The sequence below is a fragment of the Cricetulus griseus genome, assembly GCF_003668045.3.
Source record: "Cricetulus griseus strain 17A/GY chromosome 1 unlocalized genomic scaffold, alternate assembly CriGri-PICRH-1.0 chr1_0, whole genome shotgun sequence".
Taxonomy (NCBI): domain Eukaryota; kingdom Metazoa; phylum Chordata; class Mammalia; order Rodentia; family Cricetidae; genus Cricetulus; species Cricetulus griseus.
This window is the reverse complement of record NW_023276806.1, coordinates 197,131,481-197,144,106: the sequence shown is the minus strand read 5'-3', so window position 1 is coordinate 197,144,106 and position 12,626 is coordinate 197,131,481. Positions and strand designations below refer to the sequence as shown.

The 12,626-nt window shown below is 43.0% G+C and overlaps 1 protein-coding gene across 4 annotated transcripts in view; it reads right to left on the bottom strand.

Annotated features, from left to right (window-relative positions):
- The window catches only part of Cep41 (centrosomal protein 41), a 42,484-nt gene extending 32,837 nt beyond the window's left edge, over positions 1–9,647 (bottom strand). Inside the window, exons 1-2 of one of the 4 annotated variants that reach the window (XM_035451129.1) lie at positions 9,514–9,603; positions 4,189–4,449 (exon numbers count right to left, since the gene is read on the bottom strand). In XM_035451129.1, the coding sequence (XP_035307020.1) occupies positions 4,189–4,332 (144 nt within the window). In that variant the 5' untranslated portion in view covers positions 4,333–4,449; positions 9,514–9,603. Of the gene's footprint in view, positions 1–4,188; positions 4,450–8,933; positions 9,322–9,513 lie in introns of those variants that run through there. The other 3 variants (XM_027391403.2, XM_027391404.2, XM_035451130.1) reach the window with 3 other exon arrangements.
- Positions 9,648–12,626: the final 2,979 nt, after the last annotated feature.

Below are 12,626 nucleotides of genomic sequence, written 5' to 3'. Positions count from 1 at the left end.
AGAAGAAGAAAGTTTCAAAATCTTTGAAATGTGAGGCTGGAGTTGTAGCCCTGCCTAGTGCCCACTCCTCCATCTTTAACATGTAAAATCAACATGGCTACTCATGAACCACCATACAAAAAGGGCAGTGGAAAAAGGTAGTGAAAGAGGAAGCATATATGGAAAAATATTATGTATGAAGCGTGGGGGAATATTAAGTATGGAACATAAAGATCAGGCAAAAGCTAGGACAAAAAACAATTTGGGATTATTTGTATATAGGCAGCATATGAAGCCATGGGGCCGGCTAAAATCACTCTAGGAAAATTGTCCACTGGGAAGAAATTTCCCAAACCTGACAGCCATGGGGGAAGAGCCCTGGCTGAGATTCAGAAGAGGCCACAAAGTGGATTATGAAAATTACAGAAGAAAAGAGTTACAGGAAGAAGGAAGCAGTCAGCATGGAACAAAACTGTCAAATCCAAGAACAAGAGGCCAAGCAAGAACAGGCAAACAAGGGTCCAGGTCAAGTAACAGAATAGAAAAGTAAATTTGGATTTATAAGTCAGGACACTATTGATGGCCGGATGGAAGCAGCTCTAGTAAAGTAACAAGGGCAGAAGCAAAAACAATAGGTCAGATGTATGGGAGTGGTGGTTAGTAGACAGATGGTCTTCTTGTTTTTCTTCCCAGATTTGCCAAGGTGAACTCTCTCCTTTCCCTCTTCCTCTCCACCGCCTCCTCTCTGTGGTGCTGTTTATGTGGAGATTTAAATATGGTTACAGATGAATGGGCAGGGGCCCAGAGCCCAGGTGGAAGGGGCAACTTTTGATACAAATTTAAAATAAAGATAAAATACCTATGGTCATAATAAAGCTCATCATGAGAGGGCAGGAAGTTGAGAAAGTTCATGTGTGTAGAATACTACAGGCTTTTTGGAAACAATCTACTATGTCAAAAACCCTTCAAGGCACATTGCTAGAGGGTTACTATCTTAGTCACTCTCCTGCAGCTGTGATAAACACCATGACGAAAAGCAACCCTGGAGGAAAGGGTTCATTTGGCCACATATTCTGATTACAGTCCATCTTGGAAAAGGGGCTCCACCTTGTACATCTCTCAGTATGTTACAAAACCCTGTGCTAACAAAGGAGCAGGAATTGCCTGTCAAATACACTGAGCACAGTGGCCCTGTAACCCAAGTCCTTTGGAGGGTTGGGTGGTGGGAGGACTGTGAGTTCTAGGGCAACTTGGGCAATTTTGTAAGAACCCAACTCAATACACACATAGAGGTGTGCACGAACACGCGCACTTGCGCGCGCGCGCGCGCGCGCACACACACACACACACACACACACACACACACACACACACACAGACATACACACGATGGCCCATGCACACACTGGTACCATAAAGAGTAGCTCAACATTGGAGACTCTTAGAAGTCTGAAAAAAGATTGCTCAGACATTGGGTTGAGAAGACAGACTTCATGGAAGATTGGGTACTAGATAATAAGAGGGATGGAAAAAGTATTCTATGTGGAAACAAATTCTAATAGCAAAGCCATTTTAAAGGTATGTTTGGAAAACAAATTGTTGTATTTGCTGAAGGAAGTTGAAAGTGGGCAGAATGGCAACTGCTGCTTTTACCGAATGAGCATGTCCTATGTGTTGGCATTTGACTAAGCATCTGCCCACTTCATCTCATTTAATGATTAGCCATTGTGAATCTGAACTCCTGCCAGGGTTTTCACATGACATCACTGGTAAGTTTCCATGAATCCCGTGAAACTAAAATCCCGGAAGTTAAAAATTCAGTACATTTTCTCTGCCAGGGTCCTAAGTTCCCACCAAATTTCCAAAGGAGTATGTAACCCCCCAAACCTCAGCAATCATTAGGATGTGGAACCCTGGGCCGTAACACTGGACCTGGAGCGTGAGGCTCCAGATGGAGAAGCCTCACTATAGATTAGGAGTGAGGACTAGCCCTTGGCAACAATGGAATGTAGTAAAAATACTGAGACGTGAGTCATACAATCACAACAGTGTTTTAGCAGTTCTCTACTCCACAATCTGACAGACTCTGCAGAGTGAGACACAGCTTTGTGAAGAAGGATTTGGAAGAAGGATTTGGAGAAGAAGGATTAATGACAAACCCACAATGGGATTTTTCTGAAGAAATATTACAACAAAACAAAACAAATGACCAGCAGCACGTCTGAACCACAGGTGCTTTTCTGATTTCCTATCTCTCAAAACAAGACTCACATGCTGTCTGGCACACTTGATTTTTTTTTTTTAAAGACACTGTACATTTGGTTCAGAACCTCCCTACTTTTATGCTCACAAATGAGGGGGGTGAATACTGGTCTTGAGATAATCTCATATTAAAATAGGTTTTTCAAAGAGGAACTTTTAAAAATGGGTGTTTTAATTGATCCAGTTATGTTAATATCAAACAGTCATCTTGGCCCAAGACTCCATGTACAGCAATACCTACTTTCTCAGTAGGTACTACCCATGGCAGACTGTATTTTTCAAGGTAGAGTCAAAATTTCCCATCCCATTAGATTATGGTTTTACAGTCTGCTGTCTGAGAGATGAGGCCTATGACTCTGGTGAGCCTGAGATATGACTTCTAAGGCTCAATGGTAAAAGACAGTACAGCTTGTACCTGGTTCTCTTGGGCCACTTGATCTTAGAACTCAACCAAGTGTGAGAAAGTCTAGGCCACATGGAATAGGACATCTGTACAGACAGCATCAATGGACATACATGTAAGTGGAGTTAAAAAACAAAACAAACCTCTAGCTTCAGACTATCTGCAAAATCACATGGGCTTTCATGAGATAACCATGTAGCAGAGCTTAGAGTCACAAGAGAGAATAACAGAAAGGCTCCTGTCAAGCCACTAAATAAGGGCATTATTCATAACAAATCTACATATAACTGGAGTAGTGTCCCACCCTTATTTCTTCTGCTAAGTTTCCTAAGTGTAACAATGGCAGAAGTCTACACTGTGTATCTGAAATTTACTCTGTCATCCACGGCAATGACTGCTGTCTCTACCATCTGAATATAGTTCTCATGCCAGTTACCTAACATCAAAAACTTACTTGCCAAATACAATGGATATTTTTCCTTAAACTTTCCTGATCCTTTTATAGCACACTATAGAATATTAAAAAAAAAAAAAACAACAAAACCCACACTTGTTTCTACTGCAATTGGCTTCAGTAATATCTCTTTTCCCTGACGTTCCATTGATACATGACTCATTCTCCTGCCAGCCCCCTAATTACTGTGTTTCTCAGGATTCCACCTCCTCAATCAATAGACTCTCTGTGAGTCAAAGACTTGACTTATTTCCTTTTATAGACTTCTAATCTCCAAATGGTGGAGTTTTACCCTTAACTTCTCATTTCAGCTTGAGACACAGACTCATTTATTCAAAAGTATTGGTGGAGCTACGACGCCTGACAACGGAGGTGCAGATGAGTTAAGGTCCCTGTCTTACATTCCTTCGAGCATGTCAGAAAAAACATGTAAATGAAATCATTGAAGATGATGATAAACTGGGGACAGAGAACAGACTGAATGGATGCATCTAATTTCACTCCCTCCCAAAACCTTAGCAAGACTTCATTAAAAAGTATTTTAAGGACATAAACAATGCCAAATGCAGAGAGAGTGGGAAAAATGACAGCAATCAAGCACCAGAGTCCTCAAACCCACAGAGAAGCTAGTGACTGAGAAGGCAGAGCCCTCGGGAATAAGTAATGAAGTGGTTGGCAGAGGAACAGGCCATATATCACTAGAGATCAACAAGTGAAAATGACTTGATAGACTTGGGACAGCTGAAGAATAAGGAGCTCCAGGGAAAGCCAGGAACAATCTTTAAAAGGCCAAAGAATCAGCTGCCTCAAGCATCCCCCACAACGGGACTAAGAGGCTGAATAATGGCTGATGGAAGCTCTTTGGAGCTGGCTCGCTGGATCACCCCCCCACACACACACACACTGCTGCACAAGGCATCTTGTAAATGTCACCATCTGTAGCTCACCAGCAGCAGGCCTCTTCTCAATGGAAAAGCAAACAAACAAACAAATAAAAACCCCCTCAATATCTCAATCACCTTTTAAAAACCTCCTACTCAGAAACATAAACCGACAACTGAGGGTTAAAAGAGTCCCAAGAACACCTTACCTTGTCTAACGGTATCAGTGTCCATGTAAGAAGAGACTGCCAGTAGTTGGGGGAGGGCTCACTTGGTAAAGGACTTACCATGCAAGCAGGAGGCCTTGAGCTCCAATCCCTAGCACTCACAGAAAAGGCTGACCATGACGGCATGTATCTGTAACCCCAGTGGTGGTAGACATGGGCAACAGGATGGGGACAAGCAGATTCCTGGAGCTCGCTGATCAGCCAGCAGGGCTAACCTAAGAACTCCAGGTTCAGTGAGAGACCCTGTCTCAAAAGATAAGCAGCAGAGGAAGACACTAAATGTCGAGTTTTGACCACACATACACAGGAATGAACCTTTACACAGGCATATACCACACCTACACTGACAAGTAAGTTTTGTTTTGTTTTGTTTTTTGAGACAGGGTCTCACTATGTAGCCCTGACTGTCCTGGAACTCACAATGGACCAGGCTGGCCTTGAACCCACAAAGAACTGCCTGCCTCTGCCTCCCAAGTGCTGGGATCAAAGGCATGTGCCACCACAGCCCAGTGCACAAATAAACTTTTAAGAAACACAAGGTAACTTTTTAAAAACGAGACACCCATAAACTGGCTCTTTGATCACATCTGTGAGGACATCATAAGAAGGTAGCTATCTACAAGCGAAGGCAGGCCTCACAGAAATGGAGTCAGCTGGCACCCAGAGCTTCAAGACATATTGTTAATTGTGTGTGTGTGGGAGGGGGGAGGGCAAATCAAAACACCATATGTACAATATAACATTTATGTAAAATAAAATTACAATATAAATCTCTCCTTGCCACTGACATAAATTTTTCAGTAAAATGTGTAGAAAGTTTGAAAATGATAATTATGAAAAAATTATAGTGATAGTGATATAGCAAATTTTCTACATTATTTATAAAAAATAGAATAAAATAAAATTCGATAGTAACACTCGCAAACAGTAATAATGATGCAGACACATTATTCATAAGAAGCATAGTGTCAAAGTAAAGGCATACAAAAACCCCAGAAATTTAAATCCTAATTATTATCTGTTGTCAAAAAAACAATGTCTATGCAGTCACCAACAATGACAACAAAAGAGAAATAGAAGACTCAAGTGTTAGAGCAGAAGCCCAATGGAGAGGTTCATACCTGTAATCCCAGCACTCAAGAGGCTAAGGCTGGAGGACTACAGTGAGTTCAAGGTTTGCTCAGGCTCCAGTGTAAAAGAGACCCTATCTTAAAAGTAAGAAAGGGGGAGGGAGTGAGGGAAGAAAATGAAAAGACACAAAGATATTTTGCTAAAGAAGTTGTCTAGATGACAGATAATCACATAATTGAATGAAAAGCTAGCCAGTTTGTGTCCATTAGGGAGATACAAACTAAAAACCACAATGGCGGTGGGTGAGATGACTCAGTGGGTAAAGGTACTCACTACTAAGCCCGGCAACCCACATGGTGGGAGTGAGAACCAATGGCTACCAGTTGTCTTCTGATCTCTATACACATACCATAATACCCACACATGCAAACACCCCCCACTCCAATAATTGCTTTTTTTGTTTTTGTTTTTATTTGGTTTTTCGAGACAGGGTTTCTCTGTGTAGCTTTGGAGCATATCCTGGCACTCACTCTGGAGACCAGGCTGGAATAGTTGCTTTTTTAATCCCACAATGAGATAACACTATGTACCTATCCACAGCAGCTATACTAACACGGGCAGTATCAGATGTTAACAACATTTTGCAAAATCAAAAATTCTCTTACACTATTAACAGGGATGAAAAACAGTACAGCCTCTCTGGAAAATCAAATGGCATTTTCTATTAAAACTAAACATATGCTTATCATACAACTCAGCCACTGTCTTCCTAGGTACCTACCTATCTTCAGAAATGAAAATTAATGTCTACACAAAAAGCTGTACCCAAATGCTAGTATCTTTATTTCTAATAGTCCCAAACTGAAAGCAACCAGAATGTTTTAAACTGATTGGATGAGTTAACCAGTAAACTAACTGTATATCAACCCTACAGAAACTGGCCAGCACTAAGCAGTCAACTGTTTCAATACCCTGATATGTCTCAAGGACATTATCCTGAGTAGAAAAAAAAGCTACCTGAAGAGGTCATATATTGGATGATTCTATTTGTAAGCACTCTTACAATGGCTATAACAACTAACAACTATAGAGATGAGAACATATTTGTGGTTATCAGGCTCATCCTGATAACCACAGTAATCAGTAAGAGAGAAAATGGCTGTGATTGGGAGAGGTACCATAACGGAACTACTGTGGTAACAAAGTTCTTTACTGTGACTGTAGCTCTTCTCTACACATATGCAAATCTGGGTTATATTAAATCTACATTTGTGAGGAGATGGCCCAGAACTATGCACAAATTGTACAAGCTTAAATACTCTAGTTCTGATGTGCACTTGTAGAAAACTGAGAGAAAGGCACACAGGTCTCTCTTAACTATTTTAGCACCTTTCTGCAAAGTTCTTTAAAGGGACATCAGAGGGAAAAACAGCCCTTAAAAATTAAAATGATGGGGTTCTGAGAGACATCTCAGTCAGTAACATGATGGCTGGGTAAGCATGGGGATCTGACTTTGATTCTCAGAATGCATGACAAAAAAGTGCGATGACATGCCTGTAATTCCTGTGCTAAGGAGGCAGAGGCAGGTGGATCTCTGGGATGTGGTGCCCAGGTAGCCCAGCTCAGTGCTAAGTCCCAGATCAGTGAGAGATTCTGTCTCAAAAGAAACCAAGCAAACAACAACAAAAAACAAACAAAACCCACCACCAATAACAAAAACACCAAGGTGAGCAGCATTTGAGAGAAGTACCTGAGGTTGCTGACCTACAGATACACACACCCATACACACAACCCCCCCACCCCCCCACACAGAGCAGAGATGAAAAACAATATAAAAATTAGAAAAAAAAAGTTATATTTCTTAAAATAAGAAAGACAAAAATATAGAGACAGGAGATAAAAGTGAAAAACATGAGAACCAGTTACATGGGTCTAATATCAAATAAGGAATGGCAAGAAAGAGGGTGAAGGAAATGAAGCCAACAATAAAATAACTCAAGAAAAATTTACAGACTAGAAAGACACACGTTTCTGGTGTTTACCAAAGTGAGTGAAAACAGACCATAACAAGGACTCTTTTTGTGAAATGTCATAACAGTGGGAACAAAACAAAGCTTCCTGGAAGGAAAAACAAGTCACAAAGCAACAGGATGGCTTTGGATTTTTCTACAGAAACACTGGCTGTGGGGCCACTGAGCAATGTTTTCAAGATGTTGATGTTTTCCAACCAAGAATTCTATCCTCAGCCACACTCTCAGGCAATAAATAAATAAAAATAAATAAAATTAATTTAGAATAAAAACAGGGTTAGATATGCCTTACATTTTAGGTACAAAAAATTTATGCATTCTTTCTCAAGAATTCCTGGAAACTGTCCTCCACTCAAAGAAGGCAGTAAGCACAGCAATCGTTTGTACCCTTCCTCCTCTAGCATACTCTTCTTCCTCCTAGATCCCTGATTTCATTGAGATGAACCAATGAGTGGTCCCTGATGGTAACCGAAGTGATCCATCTCAGTGCCATTTCTCAAGGTGACCATGCCTGATGGGAGTGTTCTGCACCTAATATTTCTCCTTAATTCTGTCCCTACTTCCTAGCCCCAGTTTAGACATACATTGACATTGTCACCTAGTCAGTCTGTCTGGTTTCTGCCTTGGCCTTTCCAACTCTATTCTCCATGGTGTGTTGGGAATTGTGTATAAGATGCAAATCAGATCACACTACTAAAACTTAAAAGCTTCTTGAGTTCTGACCAACAGGCAGGAGAAATATGGTGTCACTGTACAACTACCTCTCCTACCTCATCAAGGGCATCTAATATTAATATTATTTTAGTTGACAAAACATTTTATTTATAGGACCCACACTGTGGAATCACTAAATCAAATTAGTAAATATAGTCATCACCTCACATTTTGTGATCTCTTAGCTAATCTGAATATACATTAGTTTTAGCCATCCTGTTGTAAAATAGACCTCAAAATTTCAGTTCTAACAAACTTGCTATCCTGTGACCAGAACCTGGGCATCTCTTTGTACCCCCATTCCCAATTTCTGGTGACCACTATTCTACTTTCTTCTTCAATGAGTTGGATTTTATATTCCAGTAAGTGACACTGTGCAGTGTTTACACATCACTATCAAGGTCGTGTGTCCGTAGCACATGCCTTTAATACCAGCACTCAAGAGTCAGAGGCATGGATCTCTGTGTGAGGCCAGCCTGGCCTACAGAACAAGTTCCAGGACAGACAGGGCTACATGTGAGACCCTGTCTCAAAAACAAAAACTTAAAATATGATATGGACATTACAATCATGGTGCTCCAAGGCACATGCTGCCGTCTCCTGGAACACCAGGCATTCATCAAGAAATGAAAGTCCTACAAAACTGGTGTTTGATATGAAGGTGCAGAATGCCCCTTTCAACTTGCCTCGTCTCAGTACACCCCTACATCGGCTTGTAGGAGTTCATTTCTCCTTAGCTTTGTTCATGCTGGTCTACCTCTTCACCTGACTAGTGAATGGCCTTGCTGGGTTGGGCCCCTTCCAGCTCCAGAACCTTCCTCGACTGAGTTCTAATCTTGCCTCTTACATCTCAAGCCACAATCTTGTGGCGTACTCCAATTTGCAAGTTTCCATCACTAGGCTGAACTCACGAAGGGTGGAGACTTGGTTGCTCTCTCTGTAAGGTCTGGAGTGTGTCTGCAAGAGTCAAAGAATACTGGGTGACGTTAAAACCGCCTGCTACAAGAGCAGGAGGGCACCGAGGGTAAACGAGGTGAATAAAGTAAGAGGCACAAGACAAAGGGTCGCGTTCTGCTCCCTTTGCCACGGCCTGGTCTGCTTGTATCCACACCCTCAGGAGTGACGGCCCCCTCGTCTCCGTCCATGCTTCTGGGGCGTCTGTGACTTTTGCTCCTTCTGCAGGTGTCACTCCTAGACTGTAAACTGTCTGCGGGCAGGGGCTGCTGTGTCTTTGTGTGCTTGGCTCCTCCAGCCCTCAAACACTGGTGTCAGGTCCGCACTGGGGGGAGAGCACGCGGGTCGCCACAGGGCGCCTCCTGACGCAGGGCCTAGGCCTGCCCCGCCCTAGGCCCTGCGCTCGGCCCCCTCCTCACGCTGGCTACTTCCCGCCTTCCAGGCGGCGGAAGTGGCCGGCGGTTCGTCCCTGCCCACGTGGCGCCTTTTCCGGTGCGCCCGCCCCCTCCGGCTCTCGGGTCCGGACCTGGCCCTCACCTCAGGATTCCCAATGTGCCTCCGGGCAGACATATTTGCTCCAACCGACCACGCTCGGGGTTCTAGCCTCACGTCTGGCTATTAACCTTAGCTTCCTACCCCCACGGCCCGCTCGGCCGCCTCCCTGTAAGCGCTCTTCCGATTGGCCGGGCTTCCCAGGCCAGCCAATAGCAGCTCCGCTTACTGCTTCGGCTGGGGCGAGGGCGAGCGAGAAGCCGCTCAATGGTTGCCAAGGGCAACGCGGGACGCCCACTAGCGCTGCTCCTGCCCGAACGCGGGAAGGGGGCGCGGGGGAGGGGAGTGGGGGGGAAGGGAGGCTGCGCCTGCGCAGAAGTGGGGAGAGGGCCCGACCTCGGGCTGAAGTGAGAACGCAGATTCAGCCCAGGTCGCCCCCACCCCTGCGTATAGCCATTCTAACCCAACGCCGGGGTTGCTTCTTCCACGACAGAGGACATGATATGGGCCACGGTGGTTCAATTGGAACGGGAATACATCATTTATTATTTTCAGGTTAAAGTTATTATGCAAATTATGCAAAATATCACGAGTAAACACAGTAATTATTGTTGCTTTAAAAGCTTTTTAGTCTAGCTAGAGAACGGCAGCCTTAATTGCAAAAGCGCACACCGTTCAGTGGCTCATCATTCATTTAACAAGTATTTAATAAGCACCTTATGAGGAAAGCCGCAGTGCGTTATGTGGGGGATGGGAGAGATGACTAAAATCCAATCCCGTCGCCATGGGAACCATTGTGACTCCTGCCACCAACCACCACCTGTTCTCATTCCAGATCTGAAAATTAAGTCCTAGCACCTTTACGAAACAATTACCCACACAGTTTGACTCGACTCCTAAATGTCCCACCAAATCCATCAAATTTATTATTTCCTTTTACAGGGGTGGAACAGCACAGTAACCCTTTGTCCTTTGCTCTAAGTCGTTTTTTCCAGGAATAGAGAAGGGTTATGTTGGGTTGTTCAGACTGGCTAGCTGTGTGAATAATACCATCTATGTGGACTACAGCAGGGGCTGTGCATGACACAACATGGTCCCCATACCCTGTCTTCTTAGCTGCGGCAGGAACCAACTCTTAGGGCCATGCCTTGGACCAGCCATTCAGACAGGCTGGACTTCCAGGATCTTGGACTACCATCATAGCTGTCCCTCGCACTTTGTCTGCTCTTTAGTGCCTACTAAGCTCTCTTTTAACTTCCTTTACTGTCTCTGGTCACTTAACCCTTCTCATATTCCCCCACCCTCATCATAAAAGACCGGGGACTGTGTAGGTAGAATAATATCAGATCTTCTAGACACATATTTAGAGTGTGTGCTTACCTGTGCAGTTTAGAGTTGGAATGGCTCTAGGAATTATGGATAGAAATTGAGAGAGGGGCAGGCAAAGTGGATAAAGGTCCTTACCACCAACTTGGATGACCTGGGGTCAATCCCTGGAACCTGCACGGTAGAAGGACAGGACCAACTACTTGCAAGTTGTCCTGTGACTTACACACATTTGCACAACACATGCAGACTCACAAAATAAGTGAATGTGGGGGAAAAAAGGAGAGTACTAAGGGAACAACCCAAGAGGTGGGAAGACAAGGAAGAGAGGAGAAACTTCAAGGCATCTATTGGTGAAGTTATGGTTGTACATGAGATGGGTAAGCAACGTAATGAACTGGATTGTTTCGAGGGTAGCTATAAATCTTTAAACTTGGAGATCAAGTAAATGGGTGATAATGCATTAACAAAGTTATAGAACAACTACCCAGCATCCCAAGAACAGAAAACACTGCCTAGCACACATTCAACTTCTACCCTTCAGTGCTGGAGTTCACCTCTTTGTAAGACTAATAGCTCTTGTTCCAGTGGGTATGGAAATACCAGGTTTACTGCCCACAGTGGTCACTGTGTTTATGAAATTAGAGCAGCATACAAGACACATAGCAAGGTTATGGAAGCATGGATTCTTTGATATGACGCTACCTTGCGATTGAAGTATGGAGTAATCTAAACACACAACCCTTCTCCATCCCCTGGATTTTGTTGCAGAAGAGCCCAAAGGCCACACTTCAAGAGACTCTGCTCATCGAGAGCCACCCTTGCTTTCATAGTAAGCCTCTGTGGACTCTTTGGTAGTGTTGAGCTACAAACCAAAAGGCTTTTCACATCAAGATTCCTTTTGGATCCTGCTTGTGTCAAAACTGCACCAAAATTAAAGAGAAATGTTTCCTCGCCATATGAAAAGTAGCTAAATTCTATCAAATGATAACCCATGGAAGGAAACATTCAATAAACGTAGTAAGATATGTCTAACAAGGTCAAGAACTAAGTCTCATTTTTCATCTAACAAGCAAAAGATATTTTTCTTTTTTAGAATGTTAATTATGATCGTGCCTAGTGATTCATGAAATAATCACCTTCAGACACAACTAGTGTGCCTAAAGAGGTGTGGCCTATTGAAGAGTAATTTATAATGGCTATAGAGAAATCCTCAATTTCTGTTTGTTTGTCTTGTTTTTGAGACGGGGGTTCTCTGTGAAACAGCTCTCTGGGGCTGTCCTAGAACATGCTCTGTAGACCAGGCTAGCCTCGAAACTCACAGAGATCCACCGGCCTCTGCCTCCCAAGTGCTGGAATTAAAGGTGTACACCCTACCACCTGGCTAGAAAGTCTCAAATCTTAAAATCCTAAGAATGTCTCAGGAAATAATCAGAGCAGTGCATGACAATGACCCTTGTAGATGTAAACTGGACTCTTACTTAAAACACAGAGAAAAAAATGGCACCAACCTAATTAGTAAAGAAATGATTAAAATATATGATGGCAGACTCATAAAAGGTATTTTTTCAGAACCATTAAAAAGTATATTTCAAGGCTAATTGGGGCAATGGAGAACTACTACTGATTCAGTAAATGTAGAAAAAAAAAAAAGGCACCAGGAAGCTTCTTATTTAATATGATCCTGATATGTATGGAGAAAAAAAAAATACAGGTATCCTCAGGGGAAAGAATGAAAAAAATTTAATAAAAGCCATGTCTGGATTTCAAAATACAGATATTTGTTTTGTTCGGTAGACATTTTGTGAGTTTCACAGATTTTCTTTAGTGGC